Source organism: Archocentrus centrarchus, chromosome 16 (genome assembly GCF_007364275.1).
Source record: "Archocentrus centrarchus isolate MPI-CPG fArcCen1 chromosome 16, fArcCen1, whole genome shotgun sequence".
In the NCBI taxonomy this organism is placed as follows: Eukaryota; Metazoa; Chordata; class Actinopteri; order Cichliformes; family Cichlidae; genus Archocentrus; species Archocentrus centrarchus.
The window spans coordinates 8,351,034-8,373,488 of NC_044361.1; the positions used below are offsets into that span (position 1 = coordinate 8,351,034).

General features: G+C 41.1%; 1 protein-coding gene across 2 annotated transcripts; it reads left to right on the plus strand.

The window, feature by feature from the left end:
* The first annotated feature begins 13,389 nt into the window (after positions 1–13,389).
* LOC115794194 (acidic amino acid decarboxylase GADL1) lies at positions 13,390–21,062 on the plus strand. 2 transcript variants are annotated; one of them, XM_030749548.1, is made up of 15 exons: positions 13,390–13,477; positions 14,805–14,974; positions 15,867–15,993; positions 17,038–17,128; positions 17,443–17,552; positions 17,662–17,777; positions 18,158–18,237; positions 18,455–18,509; positions 18,608–18,724; positions 18,813–18,877; positions 19,205–19,286; positions 19,501–19,700; positions 20,088–20,139; positions 20,266–20,355; positions 20,734–21,062. In XM_030749548.1, exons 1-15 carry the CDS (start codon positions 13,447–13,449, stop codon positions 20,905–20,907), a joined length of 1,560 nt encoding a protein of 519 aa, XP_030605408.1. In that variant the 5' UTR covers positions 13,390–13,446; the 3' UTR covers positions 20,908–21,062. The 2 variants fall into 2 exon arrangements, with proteins under 2 accessions (XP_030605408.1, XP_030605409.1); XM_030749549.1 differs by lacking the exon at positions 13,390–13,477 and adding an exon at positions 14,213–14,363.
* Positions 21,063–22,455: the final 1,393 nt, after the last annotated feature.

The following is a 22,455-nucleotide window of genomic DNA, read 5'->3' on the forward strand; positions in this document are numbered from 1 at the left end:
GAGGGAGGGCTCAGACGGAGTCCCCCCAGTCAAGGAGCAAGGGCACCAGAGAATCTGAGGCAACGAGAAGCCAGCCCCCCCCAGCAGCCGGGCCCCAGGGCCCCCGGCACCCAAGGATCGCCCGAGCCCCCACAGAGCCCCCCACGCCGAAGAAGCCAATGCAGCCCCGCGCCGCAGCCCCCAGGGGAGCAGGTCACCACCCACATCAGAACATCCAGCCCCACCCAGGAACCCGGAGGTACCCACACCCCAGGGGGGCAGGGGGAGGAGGCAACCAGCAAGGAGTGGCCAGGAGGGAAAAAAAAAAAAAAACAACCTGGAAGAAGAGAGCCAGCTGTCCACTGGCTCAATAGACACCCCGACCTCCCACACCCCAGCACAGGGCAGGAGGGGGGTGAGCCCGGAGCACTTCTGGAGTCAATTTAGACCCATCCATCCATCCATTCTCTTCTGCATATCCGGGGCCGGGTAGCGGGGGCAGGAGCCTAAGCAGAGAAGCCCAGGCTTCCCTCTCCCCAGCCACCACCTCCAGCTCATATAATTGAATTCAGGTGTTCCAATCCCTTCCATGGCCACAGGTGTACAAACCAAGCACCCAGGCATGCAGACTGGGTCGCTCTCAGGAGCTCAGAGAATTCCTGTGTGTACCCTGATAGGATGCCACCTGTGCAACATGTCCAGTTGTGAAATTTCCTCACTACTAAATATTCCACAGTCTGCTGTTAGTGGTATTATAACAAAGTGGAAATGATTGGGAATGACAGCAACTCAGCCACAAAGCGGTAGGCCATGTAAAATCAGTAAAAACAGGTCAGCAGATGGTGTACAGATGTCAGCAACGTTAAGCAGTCAATTGCTACAGACCTCCAAACTTCATGTGACCTTCAGATTATGGTGTAAGGTTGTTTTTCAGGAGTTGGGCTCTGTCCCTTAGTTCCAGTGAAAGGAACTCTTAATGCTTCAGTATACCATGATATTTTGTACAATTTCATGCTTCCAACTTCGTAGGAACAGTTTGGGGATAATCCCTTCCTGTTCCAACATGACTGCTCACCAGAGTTCCAACATTCAAAGGGGTTCAAACAGAGCATTCCCAACACAAACCTGACAGTCATCTTACTCATCCGATGACTTTATTCAGATTTTGTCTCATTATATCAACATGAACAGTTTATTTTTGCATATGCCTTTTGATTGGCCTGGTGACCTGTCCAGCTTCACGTCAGCCCTCCACCACAAACCTGTGTTTAAGGAAATGGATGTTCTGATTGGACCTTTCCTGTGTGTGGGTTTCTCTGGATTTTTCATCATCTACACTGTCAGTCACGAACAATCCACTGTACTCCTCCATATTACAGAAACAGCTCACTAAAAGACTAACATGCTTTCACACATATCTTCATGATAACTATTGTTTAAAAGCAGGAGAGCAAAAAAAATGTAGGATGTTGTATGACGTTTGCACATCTGCTTTATTGCACACATGTTGGAGAAATGCAATAAAACACATTGTACCCATGTAGAAAAATCAGGAGTTGATTTCTTCTGAGTATACCTTAAATTTTGTGAAAGTGCTGTTACTGATTTATTGCTTACTCATTTGTTGGCTGTCAGTGCATGACTAACAAATTTAGTTACCTTTTCAATTCCTATGTAACATTAAAAAAATGTAAGAACAATACAGCAATATAAAAATACACGATTACAATAAACCCTGCAGTCATAATTCTACCTAAGTAAAGAAGTATTACCAGCTTTATGATGTTCAAGTATCAACAAAACGTATCAGTAAAACATATGTGTAACAGTAAACTGTTGCTGTTACGTACAAAATACATTACTTATGTATATGTATGGAAATCTGGAAAAAAATCCATCATAATACCAGTTCCAAAAAAGCATGTCCTCAGGAGGACAATGATTATAGGCCTGTCGCACTTACCTCAAATGTTTTAAATCATTAAAGCATCTCTTCATTGGCTCTCTGTTAAATCCAGAGATGAATTTAAAATTCTTCTTCTCACATACAAGGTCTTGAATAATCAGGCCCCATCTTACCTTAAAGACCTCATAGTACCGTATCACCCCAATAGAGCTTTCTCAGACTTGGCTCTCAGACTGCTGGCTTACTTGTGGGAGGAACTATTTGATAACCAATGGACATCAGAGTGTCAAGATTCCTTTGAATTATTGAAGGAGAAGCTCATTAGTGCCCCTTTGCTTGCCCCTTTGCCCTTTTCCCCCTTTGCTTGGTTATGCTGACCTCTCCCGTCTTTTCATTGTGGAGACAGATGCCAGCTGTTTGGGGCTGGGGGCTGTTCCCTATCAGATTCAGAGAGGTAAGAAGTGGGTAATAGCATATGCTAGTAGAAGGTTGACAAATGCAGAGAAAAATGATTGGAATTACAGCAGTATGAAGTTGGAGCTTTTGGCTTTAAAATGGGCTGTGTCAGAAAAATTTAGTGGTTACCTCTAGGCTCTAAATTTACAGTGGTAACTAACAATAATCCCTTATGTCACCTGAATACTGCCAAGTTGGATGTCATTGAACAACAGTAGGTTGCACAGTTGGCTGTATTTGATTTTGATGTGCAGTACCACCCAGGTAAAAATAAAAATGCAGCTGATGCCCTCTCTTGGCAGTCATTAGCAGGGGAGCCTCAGCCAGATGGGGATGATCAGGAGTTTGATGGCTGCATATCAATCTGTAATGTCATCTGGAGGGGGACAGTCTTGGATCCAGATTTGGTGGGTGCAGGTGTTAAATGTTGCTAGATTAAGGAGACCTGGGCTTCAGTCCCTACGTTGAGTGCTGATTCTGGTTTGCAAGGTAATACACCTACTTTGCCAGGTTATTCAAAAGAGGAACTCAGTCAGCTCCAGAATGTGGCTCCCACAATTCAGTCATTGAAGAGATTTTGGGACAGGCAGACAAAACCCACCTGTCATGAAAAAAGAGGGTTAACAAGATTGGTGGTTGTTTTGCTTAGACAATAGTCCAAGATTAGAAAAATTGATGAACCTTTATATCAGGTCATTGATGATGTGCATGAGGGGGAAGGCAGGCAACTTCTTTTCCTGCATGTGATCAGAAAGCTGATACTACAGCTGAAATATTTCTAAGTATTATTACATAAGTAATATTTCATACTATTTATGAAATATGTTGATGCCTGAGAGTCTACATTTGGATCAGGGTAGAAACTTTTAAAGTGAAGATGTCCAGAAGTTGTGCAAACTACATGGTGTAAAGAAAACCCGTGCTACACCTCACCATCCACAGGGCAATGCACGATGTGAGCGCTTTAATAGGACCTTGCATGACCTTTTGCACACATTACCTCCGGAGAATAAATGACCAGAGTTGGTCTATGCATATAATGTAACACCTCATGCTACCACAGGCTACTCACCTTTTTACCTCATGTTTGACATACACCCCCATTTTCCTGTGGATGCTTTGTTAGGCTGGGAGCCAGTGTTAATTTCGTTGATGAAATATTTTCGTCATCGCTTTCGTCAACAACCTTTTTTTCATGACGATAACGAGACGATAACTAACGCACAGTTGCGCAAATTTGCTCTAAACCGGGAAGGACAAACTAGCCTGTGATTTGTCTTTACTTCCGATAGAACTAAGTTATGTAAACAATGTCAGCAGGGAGAAAGAGAAGAGCCGATGTATGGACACATTTGTCCTTTGATGCCGTGACAAACAAAACGATATGCAAACCATGTGGGGCGACTATCTCGGGTAAAAACACAACAAATCTTAAACATCTGCAAACCCGTCACCCAGATCTCCATGCAAAGGTAAGCATGTCATGCAGGGTAAAGTGTTTTTCCCAGTTTAGCATTTATGTTTAGAGAAAATCTCCACACCGCGGTGGATTGGCCTTTCCTAATCTTAGTCCTGAACACTGCCCTGTACCTTTCAGAGCGTGTCCTGCTGTAAAACCCTAGAATTATTTCAGTAAGGTGGTTTTAATGATCAGGTGTGTGGGAAGCAGGTGAAATGCTAATGTTAATATCATCAATAATATTCCATAACTTTCAATAAATGTTTAATTTTGTGTGAGTGTGTATAATGACTAATTCAAGGGAACTGAAGAAAAAGCATTTACATTTTACACCCTCTATATTCTTATGATAATTTTGTTGACTAAAACTATTCAAATGACTAAATTATGACTAAAACTAAATTACATTTGCGTCAAAAGACTTTGACTAAAACTAAATCAAAATTTGCTGTCAAAATTAACACTGCTGGGAGCAAACATTTAACAGGAAGCAAGACTGGTTAGCAGTACATCAGCAACATTTTAGTGATGTTCATGCCAGAGTAAGACAATATATGGACAGGGACAAAATACTCTGTCCATCAATAGAAGTGGGTCAGTTAGTTTACCTTTGCCATTGACCTCAAGGCAGAAATAAAATTCAAGATGCCTGGGGACCAAGGGTGCACAGAGTGGTTGAAATTCAGGGTAGCATGCATGCAGTGGAACCAGCTGAGGGTGGTCCCATTAAAAAGGTCACCAATGCCTAGACTCAGCCCCAGTTGTTGTTGAAGAAACTTCATATCCCAGTTTATATCTCAGGGGTGAAGAGGAGCCTGGTTCTGAACATGCAGTTTCTGAGGTCCAGGATAATGTTAGGACAGCAGTTATTTCACCTACACCTGATGCAGTTTGACTCACCTGTGATAGATTTCTGGACAATGTTGAGGTGACAGTACCTACTCCAGCACCCCGTCGGAGTCAAAGGTCAAATGCAGGGATTCATCCTAATCCTCATCATCTCCCTGGGTCTGTTTGTAGTACAATCTCAATTAGTCCTGATGTACTGTCTGTTACTAACCAATATGGGTACTGTTTTCTTCAGGGAAGCTATTAGTGAGGTTAAGAATTTGAGTTAAGTCAGCTGGGATGTTGACTTTGTAACAGGGGAGAGTGTAGCCAGTTGGGAAATGGGTGGGAAGATGTTTTCCTTTGCCATCAGTGGGTGAATTTATCCTGGGAGTCTTCGTTGGTTTGTGTTGGCAGGAGCTGAAGGGGAGGAAAACTATGAATACCTCCACAGGAAACAGGAAGTTCAGTTGCTCTGCTCCATCAGACCAAGCAGAAGACCACACTCAAGGCTTTTGGAACAAGCCAGTGAGTTTTAGGTAAACTGTCACATGTCATGGAATCTGCTTATATGTCAGACATATCTGTATATGTTTTATATAGATGTGTTAACGCTTTTGAAAATGCAAAGCTTAAGTGTTTGTGCAATATCTGCAGACTTGTTGGTGTGGTTTAAGGCTGAATGACCTTGCAGGCCTGAAGGGGTGAGGGCATGTGTGTCCCTTGCTAAGCATGGTATTTCCCATGTTTTATATTGGGTTATTTCATGTTTTCTTTCTGACCTTGAGTGAAAGTGATGTCGCCTGTCTTTTTGTTCTTTATAGAACTGTTGGCCTATCTCAGTTGTGCATTTGCAGGTTTTATAGATTAAGCTTATTCTTGTTTTAAGGGGACAAACACCTGGCTGTCATCAGCATGAAAATGGAACCCAAGGGAAGAAGATATATTGAATATAGCAGGGCCCCAAGGATGGAACCCTGGGGTATTAAAACTATTGAGAGTAACACAAAAAATTCTGTCAGCCAGGTAGGACCCACACCATTTCAGGGCAGTGCCATGAACGCCTGCACAATACTCTAGATGAGAAATTAAAATACTGTGATCCACCATATCAAAAGCAGCTGTTGGTCTCTGGAGTCTGTAGCTAAAGGAATGTCATTAAAAACCCTCTGTAGTACAGATTCTGTGCTATGAAAAGACTTAAAACCAGACTGGAAAACCTCAAAAACATTGTTTGACTCTCAAAACTCTTTCAGCTGTATATAGACAATTTTCTCCAAAGTTGTTTAAAGAAAAGGTAGTTTGGAAATTGGTCTAAAATTTGATGACACGGTAGAATCCTAGCCAACCGTTTTTGTTTGTTTGTTTTGTTTTTTTAGAATACTTCATTTTACTTTTTCAAGAACAATGTTACACTTATAAACTGACAAGACAAAATCAACTCAGGGACAAACTCGATATCTTTTGAGTAATAAAACACACCTAAAATAAACACCTTTACAATGACATGACACACAAGGAGATAAGGAAAAAAAGGGGGGCAGTAATCATTAAGGATTAGATAAATATATTAGGGCTGGGACTTTAACGCGTTAATTTCGATTAATTAATTACGGGGAAATTAACGAATTAAAAATTGTAATGCATTTTAACGCACTTTGCACCGTGGAACGTTTCTCAGTGCACGAGTTCCCGGCATACAGATTATATCGACGCACAATGTCCAAATTCAGGGGCCACATCCTGCGAAGGACCCGGCCCACGTCCTTCAGAGCCCACGAAGACCGCAAAGGTAGGACGTGAGCGGCTAGCCTTCATATCAGCGTCACCTGTCCTCACCTGTAGCTCATGTCGCCTAGCAACCGTGAGTGTGAAGCCCAGCTGTGTAAAAGCAGCTGTTTAAACGGAGAATGAACTTTTTCTCCTTTTTGTGGTTTAATTTTAAGTCTTTTATTCAAAATAAGCTGTTAAAACAAGCATGACACATTTCAACATCAAGGAATGCAGCTGAGAGAATGATTAATTTTCAACTATATTAAGTGAGACATTAATGTTGAATAAAACTATCCAGTTATGATGCTTAACTTTATACTCTATACTTGTGCTGAAGTGGCAAAGACGATTTTCTGTGGAAAATGGGATACCTTAGCACCCCTTAGTTATAACACATACTGTACACCTCCGTCTTGTTGTCTGTTTACTTTCACAGAAAGATACAGAGAGGCACAAAAGGATGCAAACTACAGCCAAGAGGCAATACAGCTGTGGCCCCAAAGCCCTGCTGTGTCACAGTCCCATTTCATGCATCTTTTTAGCAAGCAGAAACAAGTGAAATTCAGTCAAAATTATACTCATTAACAGCATCACCATGTTTAAAAATATTAAAAACAGATGAATGTCATTTTACATCTTTGCATGAGCTTCAATCAATAGTTAATGATAAATGAAGCTTTTCCATTTAAAACCTTGTCTCTGGACTCGACCTTTTAAGTGATATCAGTGCCGCTTATCTCTTATCTTATCTCTAAGATAAGGCTGCAGTTTCTCAGAAGCCCTACCTCCTCTCTAGGAAAACAATAAATCAATGACCGAGGATCCAGGATGGCTGTGGGTCTGCAGCGGCATGAAACCTGCTACAGTGCTCTGTTTAAAGCTGTTGTGCTTTATTGCATCAGTGCTCCACGTTGCATGTAGGTTCAATACTGGGTAAGGGTTACAAACTGCATGAACTTTATCATTCTTTAGTGAGTTTTTTTTTTTTTTTAAATCAGCTGTCTGATAAAGGTGAGGGGGTAGGGTGGAAGAAACTGCTGCTGGACTTTTGCTATATGTGGATCATGAATTGTGCCTTTACTTCATATCTCACAATAAAATCCAGTCTGAAGGACGTCACTAGGGTGATAGTATTGATACCACTGGTGGCATTGGTATCAGATCAATATTAGCAGAATCGATGCTTTTATTTGTCTCCTGTAAGTTCTGCAAGTTACTCCCGTTCTTCAGAAAGCAGACACGTCAATGCAGACGTCATGTAGACACGCTTTGCTCCGCCCCGTCCTCCCTGCTCTGCTGTGATTAGTTGTGCTCTGGTCACGTGACTCAGTGGCACTGCACAGAGGCATGTAGGCTGCACTGAGTGGGAAAGCGGAGCAGCGTGTAGAAGTACTTTACAGCTGTGCATGAAAACGCTGTAAACAGTGACGTGTATTGGAAGGAAATTCTGTACTGAGACACCACCAACTTATATAAAGGCATGAAAATCCACGAAAAAGAGAAAGAATGCACAGCAAAAGAAATAGAGCATGAAGGAAATCAGAAAGACCCAGACCACCAGCAGAGAGGTCAGAGGTCAATGTCACAGTTCTTTCAGAAGCCCCTTTTCCACCGCCTGGGTTCCGGTGCCGGTGCCGGTGCTGTTCCCAAAAGAACCAGCGAAAAGCTTAAGAACGGGCCCGCATTTCCACCGCGCTTGCGAACCGCTCCTTTACACATGAGTGTGGGCGGGTCCTCGTCTGGACACGGAAACCGAAGAGCGTGGGAGAACACGCTCCCCTTTCTTGTGCTGCTAACACATTTTATGGTCCAAACAAAACTACTGCAGCATCTGAGTGCAACACAGAGGTAAACACAGACAGAAAATACGAGCAAGACGACAAGTACACACTTTGAGTTCTTTTATCTGTGATATAAACTGATACAAAGCAGCAAGTTTAGCCTTAGAGCTCAACCTAATTCACAGCCGCGAAAATAGCTTCACTTTTCTCATGTAATACAGACGGCAGAGTCACGCCCTTCTGCCGCTTTCGTCACACGTTCTTGGTTCCAGACCAGCTAGCTTGTGGGGCCAGAGTTGAACCCGTTTTTCGGCCGAGCACCGAATGCATTCATGGTGGAAAAACGCTGAACGGTTCAAATACTGGAACCGGCGCCGGAACCTCATTGGTGGAAAAGCGGCTAGAGAGGCAAAGAATATCCAAGTAGATCATATAGTGGTGAAAGTGATGTTTCAGTCATGACTGTGAGTCCTTCAGCTTTAGTTAATGTTAAAATGTTATTAGTCATCATAGTTGTCACTTCATCAGATTGATTACTGTAAAACTATATTCAGACATTCAAATAATACATTCAGTCCAGTGAATTATGTTAAATTATTGTATTTGAACTGAAAAAATATACCTCAAATACGAACTATGAAAAATGTCTGAATATAATAACTTTTTGTGCCGACTGTCAAGTCTGTTTGTAACACATTTACAACACAGATTGACCCAAAGTGCTTTAAACACAGGTACACTTACATTTCAGGTCTCCAAAAACTCAGTTTCGTTAAAAGCTGAAAGGTGTGTTTCATTGTGTTAACTAATTACAGTGGAAAGCAAAAATCTCAGTGACTGAGTGGTCATTAAATTGTGTTCAGATTTGGCAAATTGATGATTCATCTCTAAAATCATGACACACTGCTCTCCCCTATATGAGCTGCATTATAACTTTAAAGTATCGGTATTGCTATCAGCAATATTGCTTATAATTGGGTATCGGATCGATACCAAAATTTTCAGTATCGCACACCACTAGAAGTCACACTGGACCATCTGCTAAACATTTAACTGGTCAGTCCTCCACTTTGATCTAAGATGGATTTATGCTCAAGTGATAAATTGGAACTCAATGAAATCAGGTACAGAAAATGAACCTGGCACCATATAGGGATTCTCCAATAATGATTCGATATCTTCAGTTATCCTGTAAAATATCTCAACAAATATTGAACTGATTACCATACAATGGTGAATTTTATAAACCAGGTGTTGTCATAATCAGATCTAAGCAAAAATCATTTTCTTTCATGCTATTTCTAAGTGTTAATAGAATAGAATAGAATAGAATGCCTTTATTGTCATTATACAGGATGTACAATGAGATTGAAGGAATGGAGTGAATGTAAGAAAAGTAAGAAAAAGTAAGAAGAATGAAGTGAGATGACAGTAGTAAACATCATTGTTGGATGTTGTTGCATTTACATGTCCTTGTGACTTGACTTACAGAACTGCTAGCATCAATGGTTTCCTTTATTGTATACTTGTTAATGTAAAATTGTATTGAATCAAATAATCCCAAATTTATGGGCTCACTGACACCTCACAGTTTAAAGAGGCCCAGATATCCACACACCCTTAACAATAACACAGCCTGTACACTGTTATCATGTCCCCTGTCTCTCTTAACTGCTGCTAAAACCAGAGACTGTATAAAAAAGATGGACATAGCCACTGTAATGTCACCCATTGCACTTTTGGCAAGCAAGCTGCAGTCACAAACTGTTCAGGGGCAGGGAACAGACACAGACAAGCAGACATGCTAATTAATGCTAAGTAACAGAATAATGAAATACTAGAATTATGCTCATCAAAACTGGAGCCCATATTTCTAGGATTGTCTGTACCACACAGCAGGCCATATTGTTTTTCAGATAATTCCATTTAAAAATTATCCAAAGGCACCAACACCAAAATCATGTTGGAGAGTTTCCAGTGCAGTGACTCGAATTAGCAGTAGTCACATCTACCAGAACGCTGTGGGCTACAGCTGCCAGTGTTGGAACACCAGAAGAAGAAGCCACGCCTTAAACTGAAAGCCTTATTATGGAAGCTTGTTTCCACCACTGAAAAACCTTTTTTGCTGTCCATCACTCAAAATTTTGACTTATTTTCCCGAAATTTCAAGTTAGCTCTGCAAATCACAAAGCTCCGTGAAAAAGATCATTTCCTTGTTATCCAGAAGCCAATGATAGCAATGCATGCACAATCAAAAATAGGTAGCAACAGTATATGTTAGCTAGCAAATGTGAACAAACTGTTGTCAGGTTTTGACCTTTGAATGCCTTTTAGCAAATAAGAACTGCATAAAAGGTAGGGAATCAATGTTTTCATGTTGAACTGATAGCTGATTCCTTCAGCCTCCTGCTTCCTAGTAACAAGGAAATCACGTACCTTCACAGAGCTTCCTGACTGGCAGCACTAACTCAACATTTCAAGTTAATTAGCTCTAAATTTTGAGATAGGTAACTCTTTTCTCAAAATTTGTGTTTATATGTGTGTGGGTGAGTGTGTATGTGCATGTATGTGTATCTGTGCATAAATGTGTACATGGGTGTGCTTGTGGGTGTGCGTGTGTGTTTGTATGTATGGCTGGACCTGGGTCTGGGCCTTGTGCCTTGCCTCCTGGCCACTCCCTGCTGGTTGCCTCCTGCCCCCCTGGGGTGTGGGTGCCTCGGGGTTCCTGGGTGGGGCTGGATGTTCTGGCATGGGAGTTGACCTGCTCCCCTGGGGGTTGTGGCGCAGCGCTGCGGTGGCTTCTTCGGCGGCTTCTTCGGCGGCTTCTTCGGCGTGGGGCGGGGGGGGGATCTGTGGGGGGTCGGGCGGTCCTCGGGTACCGGGGGCCCTGGAGCCCTGCCGCCGGCCTGTGCACGGGGCTGGCTGCTGGGGGGGGGGGGGGGCTGGCTTCTCATCGCCTCAGGTTCTCTGGACCCTTGCTCCTCGGCTGTGTGTGTGTGTGTGTGTGGGGGGGGGGGGGGGGGGGGGGGGGGGGGCTCTGTTTGGGACCTCTCTCTCCGGTCTGCTGGAGTGGGTGTGCGGTTCTCTTTGGCATGAGTGGCCTCGGGTCCTCGTAGGTCTTGATGGGCTGCTGGTGGCCTGGGCTTCCTGGGGCTCTCTTTGCCTGCCTCTAGCTTTTGATGGGCAGGGCTGTGGCGTTCTGCCCTCATTGCAAGTAAGTACATTTCATGACACAAACACAAACACCCACGTAATAATAACACAAAATGGTTGGTTTGTGTAACCATGCTTCTTCTTTTATTTTGTTTTCCCCACACAATTTTTAATTTTGCAAATATTGTCAATATCTTATGTTTAACAAGTGATGAACTATTTGGTTTACTTACTTGCACTCTTTCCTGTTTCTTTTTTCTATTTTCTCTCTATTTTCTTCTTTTTTTTTCCCTTTCCCTTTCTCTTTTCTTTCTTTTCTCTTTTCTTTTTCCTAAGCATGTCAGCTCCAGCATAATTTGTCACATAGCATGTTAAACATAATTCAAATAAAATAAAGGGTCACAGACTAACAAGAGGAGCCTATAGAAAACCTATAGAGCTCATCTTGAAATAGCAAATATGTTTGGCATAACAATGCATTCAGATCACAGTTCTGTTTGCAAGATCTGCCAGACATGACAGGCTTTAAAAAAATAAATAAAGAAATAATTTAAAGAAATTTTCGAGTTATGGATAGCAATTTTTTTTAGTGGCAGAAACAAGCTTCCATATCTTATCACTGTGCTGTTTCTTCTCAACCACCGTACAGTTTCTGTGCAGGAGAACTTATCCATAAAAACCAAAGCCTTTTTTTTTAACCATGTTGTAAATATGCTACAGTAATCCCTCACTTATAGCGGGTGTTACGTTCCAGGACCATAAGTGAAAATCCGCGAAGTAGGGACGCTATATTTATTTTAATACTTATACATTATTTTAGTAGTTATACACTATTTTAAGTTTTTATAAACCCTCCCCACACACTTATACACCAAGTATATACATTACTGTACAACACGTACTATGCATGTGAAGAACAAGTACCGCAAAAATCCACGAAACAGCAAAAATACCGCAATAAATATTTTACACTAATATTGATTGAAAACCCGCGAAAAGTGAACCGCGAAGTAGCAAGGGATTACTGTATTTAATGCTGTAAAGTTGGCCATCTTAACATGGGAGTCCATGGAGACTGACTCACTTTTCGAGCCATCCTCAAGTGGTACTTTGAGGAACTGCAGTTTTGGCCATTTCACATTGGCTTCATTTTCAGCCCAGTTGAAGGTTCCCACTTGGCTGCTACCAAACTCACACATCCAGAAATCTCTTTTCATTGTATTTTAAACCAGGATAACTAACCCCTTGGAGTCATTTTCCAACACATACAGAATACTCTTTTTTGAATGAGTGTTCGAGCCCTGTCTGGGATCACTTCTTTCATTTTACTTTTTTCCTGTTTCTGATTGGTTCAGGCTTTAAATTGTGTGGTCAGGTTTATCCATGCAATTTTTCTTTCCACGGTTACATGTCCTTACCACATCCAGCAACAGTGATGACAACAGTGAAGTACTTTAGTCTGCAGTTGGGTCTTTTTCGGACATTAAAGGAGATGTAATGAACTCTCCAGGATCTTTCTGCACATTAAAAAGTTAAAGCAAACCCAGTGGGTGAAAATGTGATGCAATGTGTCCTGAGCAAGCACCAGTACATGATGTGATGGGCGTGAGACATTACCTGGATATACTCTCCTCTTTTTTTGTTTAACTTTAAATCAAATAATCAATGTGACTGAAATTGAGAGATTCTGTAACTTTCCACAGTAAGAGCAGTTTCAGTACTTTTCCACAACAGGGGTAAAAGGACAATGTTCAGTCCAGCAGTTTGGTGGTGCACAGCTGCATGCAACTACCTGAATGTTGCACAACCTTATGATCAATTGCACTTCTCTTTGCTTATGTTTGTACAGTATACTTATGTTGTATAGTTTCTTTTTTTAACCTACAAGCAACCGTAATAAGGCACAGTAAAAACACAAGTCAACATAACTATTAGTGGCATTATCAGTCACCTTTATTTAGTGGTGTAGATGTTACTGATTGCTGTGCATGCAAAGGCATAAGTGGGAAATTCCATGACATCAGGAGAGTCCGTCCTTCCCTGTATAAATAAGACGGGTTGCTGAGAATGTGCAAAAAAAAAAAAACTGAAGGCAGCATCACAGCTGAGAAATGGCATCAAACGTGGAGAGACACATTAATGGTAAGGCTTTTTCAGCGGACAGGTACATTTTATTTTAGTTTGCAAAAGAAAGGATGTCTAATTATATCAAATTAGCACTTTTATTAATAAGCATTTCACTTAGCACAAGCTACCACATACTGCATCTTATTAAGGACACCTTAACAAATGCAATGCTCTGATATGTTTGAAGTAACCTCTGAATGGACATCTATATGTATTATATTTCATTTTATTTTAACATGTATATTTCATTCATGCACATTACAATTAAAGCAGAATAACAGCTAAAAAATAATGTTTTGAGCTCAATAAGCTCATCAAGTTTGCTGCAACGACACTCAGAGGGAATGAGAATTATTTGTCCACCCTATTTCTCCTAATCATACCTGAGCTCAATTTAACATTAACAATATGAGATTTTAACTTCTTAAACTCAGCTCCTGACAAACCGCCTTTTTAACATTTAAACTTTAAATGTTCTCTCTGCACTTATCTGCATTAGTCTGAAATAACTGGGTCTTGAGACAACAGTACAGTCAAATAAATCTTGATAAGCTTACTGATGCGTATGAGAATTTTCCTCAACGCCACTTTTTTTTTAATCTTCTGTTTTTCTCGTGCTCCTCTCAAACTGGAAAGTGGCACGTGCCTTTGATTGACTTATTGGGATGAAGTTCCAAAGATAAGCAGGAGCTTGTTTTGAGGGGTGAGTGAGTTCAATTAGTCCTACAATTTGGACTGTTGCCATAACCAGTAGGGCCAGAGGTCAGTCGGCTCAGAAGTCAGTTAACAACTAGGACTATCGTGCCAGAGTAGTGGGAGAAAGATACGACACGACAATATTAAGATCCAGTGGGATCTTAATATTGCATTTGTACAGGGAAAAGGTAACATGAAATTAAAGGTAAGTGGCAGATGATGCTTAGACGCATTAACTAAGCACAGTGTTAGTTCAGGCAGGCCGCAGAGTCGGGGAGGGCTGCAATCAGTGTGCACGGTGTGTGCTATTTAAGTTGCTGCTGCCTCAGCATGCTGCTTTGCAACCCCCCCCCCCCCCCCCCCCCCCCCCCCCCCCCCACAACTCCTTCTTTTCATGCTTCCACATGCATGTGGAAGGGCAGGGAAGTCCCAGAGCCATACTGCCAAATATAAATGATTACAGATGCAAATAACAATCTGATTTAGAGTTGTGGTCCTGACAGAAATGTGTTATTTGTGCATTTACAATACATTTAGCTTTTTGTGATAATTCTGCACAACTAGTGCGGATGTCAATTTAATTTCATAAAAAATAATTTTATGTTGATTGAGAAATTGTTTGTTTTGTTTTTGAATTCCTATGAAGGCCAGGGCCCCATGGCACAAGTGAGGCATCTTGAAAAATGTTCTCCAGCTGGCAGCTTTGTTCTGAACAGCCCGACTGCAAACAAACAAACAGCAGAGAGCTTCATCAGCCAAGCAATGGACATCATTGTGGACGAGGCGGTGAAGAAGGCCACTGATGTCCAAGAGAAGGTAATCATCAATTTAAAAAAATCCTTATTTATCTTATACTGTGCTTTGGCCCGGCCCTTCAGTTTGCACTGTTTTAGCTCCCGCTCCTTTCAAGACGCTCACATTTTAAGCTAACTTACCTGTGATTGGCTGCCCCTCCCTAAGCAAATTATTTAACAGCAGGTGGGTGGGGCTTCAGAGCTCACATATTAAGGACAGATCAAAAAAAAAGCTGTGAGCTGGCTCACAGCCATTACTTGTCATATTTAATATGAACATCCACAATTATAACAGTATATAAATGACAGAAAACAAGGAAATGCAGCAGTGGTCCTCATTAAGTGCAGCAAACTTATTTTAAAAACCATAAATATTTTTGATTTTCTGTGACATTTTTCCCTTAATTAAATTATGTCTGATTAACTTTTTACTCATTTATAGTCCTTGCTCTAATTTCATGCATCTATTATATTTTGCACTGGTTTGCTGTTATTGTAGCATCCAGTGTGGCAATAATATTATTCATGTGCTTGAGTTGCAGAATATTTACATTCATGTTAGAGCAGCAAAGCTGAGACACAATGAGCAAAGTGAGTAGCTGGGTCATTGACTATTAATGCAGTAGCACAGATAGGAGCATGCAGACTGATGCACATCTCATTCTTGAAAATAATAAAAATAAGCTCTTTAGCATGAGTTTCAAGCTCTCTTGCTTTTCATCAAGGACGGATAGTCACTCACCATAAGCTTAATGCAAGACAGGATTAATGATTAAAGATCAGCTTTATTTAAAAACCAGTAACTGCAAGCATGCCTTTTTTTTTTTTTTTTTTTTTTTAGTTTTGCCTCCTTTGGGGGTAGGGGTATTGTTACTGGTTGACTTTGACAGTAACATGTTTTAGCTGCTTTCCAGGTTTGTGAGTGGCACGCTCCTGAGCAACTGAAGAAGCTGCTGGACCTCGAGCTGAGAGATGAAGGAGAAGCTGAGTCTGAGATCCTGCAGCGCTGCAGAGACGCCATCAGATATAGCGTCAAGACCAGTAAGTTTTTCATAACTTGCATGAACCATCTATAGTGTATCATGGTATGTAATGTATGTAGAGTTATTTCAGTTTTAATCTTGTCCATTCTGCAACTGTTTTGGAGGGGAAAGCAGCTAACATGATGTATCCAAGTCAAAGTAGCTCCTGAAGTGCAGGTTTTTGTGAACGTGACAGAGGACGGCCAAAGATGAGCAAAAGCTGACACATTTTATCCACTAATTTTAAAAAGGTCAAAAAGAATGGCATACCTGACTGCCTACAGCTTCATCTGTGTATGTCAACTGGATACCGGGGGATGCACTATTAGACTTTTTGAAGATAGCACGAAATATAAAAAAACATACCATAAACAGGGCAACTGAAGACTCCATATGGACATTAACTTATTTTAAATTGCTGAACATTTTCTTTCTTTTACAATTTGTTACACAGGTTTCTAATGCTGACAGATTACATTACATTTGTTGCTTCTTCTGTTTCCACAAGTAATATGCCTGATTGTGCAATAATAGACATAAATGCACAAGATCCAGCAGATTGTTCAGTGCTCTAGTTTACAGGACCTCAAAAAAAAATAAATAAATAAAATGAATGATTAATTCAGCGTGTTTGTGAACACACTGGCAAGCCAATAGATTAGAAAACATTATTCAGAAGTGACATTGTTTTCTTCAAAGCTGTAAATTAGATAATTTAAGATGGTGCAAAGATGTAAGTTGTTTGTGTGCCATGATCTGTTAAATCATTTTCATGGTTGTTATGCATTCTTTGCATTTAAAGGTTTTAGAGGAAAAAGAGTTGACAAATTTGATGGTCTTCCCAAAGTTACAGATCCAACGACCTCTAAGTAAGTCTCATGGCAGCGTCTATGTGCTTGCAGACTGAGTGACTGTGACAAAAATTAGTGTTGCACTGATATGAGGTAAATAATCCAGCACTGAAGTTATCAATTTATGAGGAAAGAGCTCATTTGAAGCCACTCTAGCAGGCAGCCAGCATATGATCCTAAGTGTACACCGTTTTTCTGTCCCATCTCTGTAGGTCATCCCCGTTTCTTCAACCAGCTGTATGCAGGGATGGAGCCCTACTCTATGGTGGCGAGCTTCATTGCTGAAGCAATCAAAACCAATCTGTGAGTCATACAACTTATTATAACCCTGTAAGTCACACATGGGAATATTTGTGCTGTCTGCTGCTGTCTGTGGAGTTATACTGCACTTTTAAATCATGCACGTATGGGAGCCTGGGTGGCTTAGTGGTGAAGCCGGCGACCACATACACATGTTGCGGTGCGGGTTCGCATCCCGGCCCGTCGCCGATTTGCCCGCATGTCTTCCCCTGTATCTTTCCCCCATTTCCTGTCTCTCTCCACTGTCACAAAAAGCCGCTGTGGCCAAAAATGCCAAAAAATAAATAAATAAATAATGCATGTATGGCTTCCGTCAGGTACACGTATGAAGTGGCTCCAGTGTTTACCTTGATGGAGGATGCTGTGCTGAGGAAGATGATCAAGGTGATTGGCTGGGAAGAAGGTGGCGATGGAATCTTCAACCCAGGTGCGCTCACCATCAGCACCTTGCACTTCTGCGCCCAGCTGGATCGTGATAAACAGGGTCTGACATCAAAGGAGATCTTATAACTTTATTACATCATTTTTCCATTCAGGTGGCTCATTGTCCAACATGTATGCCGTGAACTTGGCCAGGTACCGTTACTGCCCAAATTTTAAAGAGGCTGGCATGTTTTCTGCTCAGCGACTGGTCATATTAACATCCCAAGAGGTAAGTTTGTACAGGAGTCAGGGCGAGGCTGGAGAGATTTTTTTTCTATTAACTATTTTTCAATCTAAATGTGGCACAAATTGCAACAGAAACACAGTCAATGCCAGGAAGGGATTCACTCCAGACAAGTGAAAGCAATATCCGCTTTAATACACATTTTTAATGCTAATGGAGTGATACTCTGGCCTGTTTCACACAAATAATTACTGGAGTAAATGATTTACTTGCTTGATTGAGCATAAACAGTGATTCATAAGGAGAAATTAAATTGAAACCCATGAGTGATTGTGTGTGATGTTGTTGTGGAAGCCAGAGAGAGCATCAGAGCACCGACGCAGGCATCCATTTTTATTAACAAACTCTCACTTGCTCTCTTTCAGTCTCATTACTCCATTTCCAAAGGAGCAGCTTTAATGGGGATCGGCACTAAAAATGTTTATACTGTCCCAACTGATGAGAGGTAGGCTGTCTCTGTCACACACGGTCCTGCTTAAACCTACATGATATGCTGCTCAAAGCCTGTGAGCACAGCTTTTTCCTTCAGTCGTACACCTGCAGATATGAAAATGTACATTATAAAGTCATTTATTGAACCAGTCAGAGTAGGGGGTTCCTGAGTTCAGTTTGTTTGTCAGAAATGAATCAAGTCTTCCATCTGATCTTTGCCTGTTTTTCAGAGGAAGGATGATTCCCTCTGCTCTCGAGGACAAAATAATGCTGGCAAAAAGTGAGGTTAGGAAGCCATCTGATTTTTTTTTTTTTCAAGCTTTGGTTTTTGAAATGGAAGATGATCCAAAACTAAAGAATAAGATCTCATTTTGTGCCTTCAGGGTGCGGTTCCCTTCATGGTAAACGCTACTGCAGGAACCACAGTGCTCGGAGCGTTTGATCCCATCGATGAAATCTCTGACATCTGTGAGAAGCACAACTTGTGGCTGCACGTGGACGTGAGCTCACTGCAAATTCAGCCATCCATTTAATCCTTTCTGTCAGTCAGCATCTCCCATCAGGATTTTCCTCTTCTGTCCCCCTTAGGCATGTTGGGGAGGAGCAGCTCTCATGTCTAAGAAGCACAAGCACTTGTTAAAGGGCATCCACAGGTAAACGCTGTGTACAAGTCTCCAAAATATACACCGAGGTAGCTGAATTTTTACAGCACGACACATAACTGCAACTGTGTGTGTGTGCGACCCTCTCACTCTGGAGTCCCTACATTTGTTTCAGTGAGAGTAACAAATGTAAATGAAGCCAACCAGTAATTTTCAAGACCAATTTTTCTCCTTTACTTTTTCTATTGCTGGTAAATTTTAGCTTCAGAGTTATACAGTGAATAAAAATGTGAACTTCTAGTAAAGTGGAACATCACTGAGTGCTCATATCGCAGTGTCAGTAACCTCATTCTGTCATCCTTCATTTGTCCGATGAAGAGTTGACTCTGTTTCCTGGAACCCTCACAAGATGCTGATGGCCTCTCTGCAGTGCTCTGCTTTCCTGGTCAGAGACAAAACGGTAAGACTGATAAGTCACGTCTGCTGAATGGGGAAAAAAAAAAACAAAATCCACCAGCAAAGCCAGCAACAGGGAGAGCAGTAATGCTAAGATGTGCCAAATCAACAGAATGTAAAGTAGATCTTCAGCCAGGCGGTCAGAACAGATGCCCTTCATGTCCTCTACACTGTACCTGCAGTGTCATTTCACTGTACTTTTCATTGTGCTGCCTCAGAGTCTCCTCCAGCGGTGCCACTCTGCTCGGGCCTCCTACCTCTTCCAGCAGGACAAGTTCTACGACATCAGCTACGACACCGGGGACAAGTCGGTGCAGTGCAGCAGGAAGCCGGACGCCTTCAAGTTCTGGCTCATGTGGAAGGCTTTGGGAACAAGAGAGCTGGACCAGAGGGTGGAGAGAGCCCTCGCCATGGCCAGGTCAGTCTGGGCAAATACAAATGATCTGTTGTCCTTCACAGCAAAGTTAGATAGTAAATGTAAATATGACCACCATGACTATTGATAACGAGTAAATTTTTTCCTAAGGTGCATACTGTCAGAGTCGGGGTAGACAGTAGAGCCTTCTTTCACTGCAATTTAAAGTATTTGTGATTCATTCCTTTAAAGACAAAGATGTTTCTGTCGTCCTGTGTATTTGATTTGTTTTCTATGTACTATTTTCAACCAAATACAGTCTTTATATGATTTACAAGTCACCACACTGTGTTTTCACTTACATTGTACACATTTTTGGAAATGGGGAATTGGAATGGTTCCTTTTTTTAACTAAAAACATGAACACTGAAAACTGATCTGTTTTTGCAGGTATCTTGCAGAAGAAATCAAGAAAAGAGACGGATTCCGTCTGGTGGTGGAAGTATGTTCGTGCAAGTTCATACATGATTTGAAACTAAACCCCTAAAGCTAATAATGTGGCATTCGACTCTCACTTTCATGTTTAAAGAGGTATCCTTGGAACTTTTTTTTTGTTTTCCCTCTCCAGCCTGAATATGCCAACGTTTGCTTCTGGTACCTTCCGCCAAGCCTGAGGAACCTTCCAGACGGCCCCGAGCTCTGGAAAAAGCTCCACACTGTAAGGAGTTCATTACTGCAGAGGGTTATTTTAATGTATTCTCATGCTAACATGAACGGTAAATCAGTGAACCTCTGACAAAGCTGCAGCCTTTTGGGACATAATGTATGAGCTTTTAATCTTGTGTAATTGACTTTGAGGTTTACTTTTATAGTCTCTATAATCTCTATTTTCCATAAGAAATGAATTCTTACATCAGATTCCACCATTTGTCTGTCTGTGAAACAAGTCCAAGCTGCCAATAACCTTTTAATATTAATCCACCAATCAGAAACAGAGGCCTGATTGAATTGGATAACTGCACTAATATGTCATGGCAGACATGAATTCTGTATGAGGTAGTGAAAAGTCATTGCAGTTTCTTCCCTCCTCCTCCAGGTGGCCCCAGTTGTGAAGCAGCGGATGATGAAGACAGGCAGCATGATGGTGGGCTACCAGCCCCTTGGAGACAAGGCCAACTTCTTCAGGATGGTGGTCATCAGTCCTCAGGTCAGCAGGCAGGACCTGGACTTTGTCCTGGATGAGATACACAGTCTGGGAAAAGACTTGTGATTACAAAAAAGCTTTCCTCTGGCACGCGATGAATTTGTCACCGAATTCTCGCAACACAATCGGTGGAACGATGTAACTTACAAAGACGTCTGATTACCTGTAAATATTGGAGCTGTGTCTTTTCTGTGTGTGTGTGTGTGTGTGTGTGTGTGTGTGTATATATATATATATATATATGTATATATATATATATATATATATATATATATATATATATATATATATATATATATATATATATAAAACTACTAAAGCCAAACTTAAATAAATGCCATAAAATTTTCCAAACTGACTAAAATAAATTCCACATGCTGTATATGATTTGTAGTTTTCTTTTTTGTTTGTTTTTCAAAACATAAACTTAGCACAAAAAGTACTGAAATTTGTGTTTGGTCAGATGTTTTTTGTTGTAACGATGCTTCTCAGCAATAAGTCAATAGCAGAACAAGCTGGTTGGCACTGACAGAAGATTTGGTAAGTTTTTTTTAATGCTCAACTCTGCTGCTCAATGCACAAAAGCATTTTCCTCACAAATGTGGCTCCATTCAAGAGGCTTCCAACAGTATATAATATTAATAATAATATTTCTTCAAATTTGGCACAAACATCAAAGAGGAACTTGGAGGTCAAAGTCACTGTAAACTCACAAAACACAGTTTTGGTCATAAATCAAAAGTTAAAGTAACAGTGAGTAGTTTTTAGTGTACTTAATAGAAAAAATACCATTGTATTTATAAATATACACTGATCAGTGTGTAATTATGTCTTCTAACGAACCGATGCATTTTTATAAACTTAGAATTAATCTATTAAAAACATTTTGTAGGAGCCAAGATGACATGCTGACATAGGTTTCAAAACAATCTCAAATCATACAAGAGTTTATTCATTAAGTGTCTCAGTCAAACAATGTTACATCCACTTCAAAGAAAGTTTCACTAATGCTGGCTAACAGCAGCACTTACAGACATAAAAGTGACAGAAGTGACAGAAGTGAGCTTCACTGACTCATCGACTCATATCGGACTCCTTCCGCCAAGTTTTACAGCCTCCTCCAGAGTAAATAATAATGGACACCAGCTGAGGTAAACAGCACACCTACACTCACTACAGATCAATGGCAGCAAAAGTTGTTTGTCCTACAATGGCCACCGTAGCTTCTGTAAGATGATGCACTTGAATTGGGAGGGGTGAAAAAACAGAACTCAGTTGACTACAGTCTGAAATCTAATAGTTTTATACACTATAATCATGACATCATTTCACACAACTACCTAATAGGATAAAATGAAAAAGCATTCGTACCTCTTAAGAGGTGGAAGGTCAACTTCACTGTGACACTGTGTGAAGCACTGGAAAGACATGGATGTGATACTTGATTGGTTAGTGGTGGCAAATATCAACCACAAAGAGGTAATTTTTTCTTTTAATAATTATTGTATAATTTGTGGTTCATGTGGCTTTGGTTGTATTTGTTTGTGGATTTTTTTTTCTCACTTGGGTGCAAACACAACACCAGCAGCCATGTTCTCACCTCGCAGCTTCTGG

Excerpts from the sequence above, each read along its gene's own strand:
- LOC115794194 (XM_030749548.1), top strand. The coding sequence starts at position 13,447 with ATGGCATCAAACGTGGAGAGACACATTAATG. Across the intron at positions 15,994-17,037 it reads CAGATATAGCGTCAAGACCA|GTCATCCCCGTTTCTTCAAC; the intron begins GTAAGTTTTTCA and ends CCATCTCTGTAG. Across the intron at positions 20,356-20,733 it reads TCTGGAAAAAGCTCCACACT|GTGGCCCCAGTTGTGAAGCA; the intron begins GTAAGGAGTTCA and ends CTCCTCCTCCAG.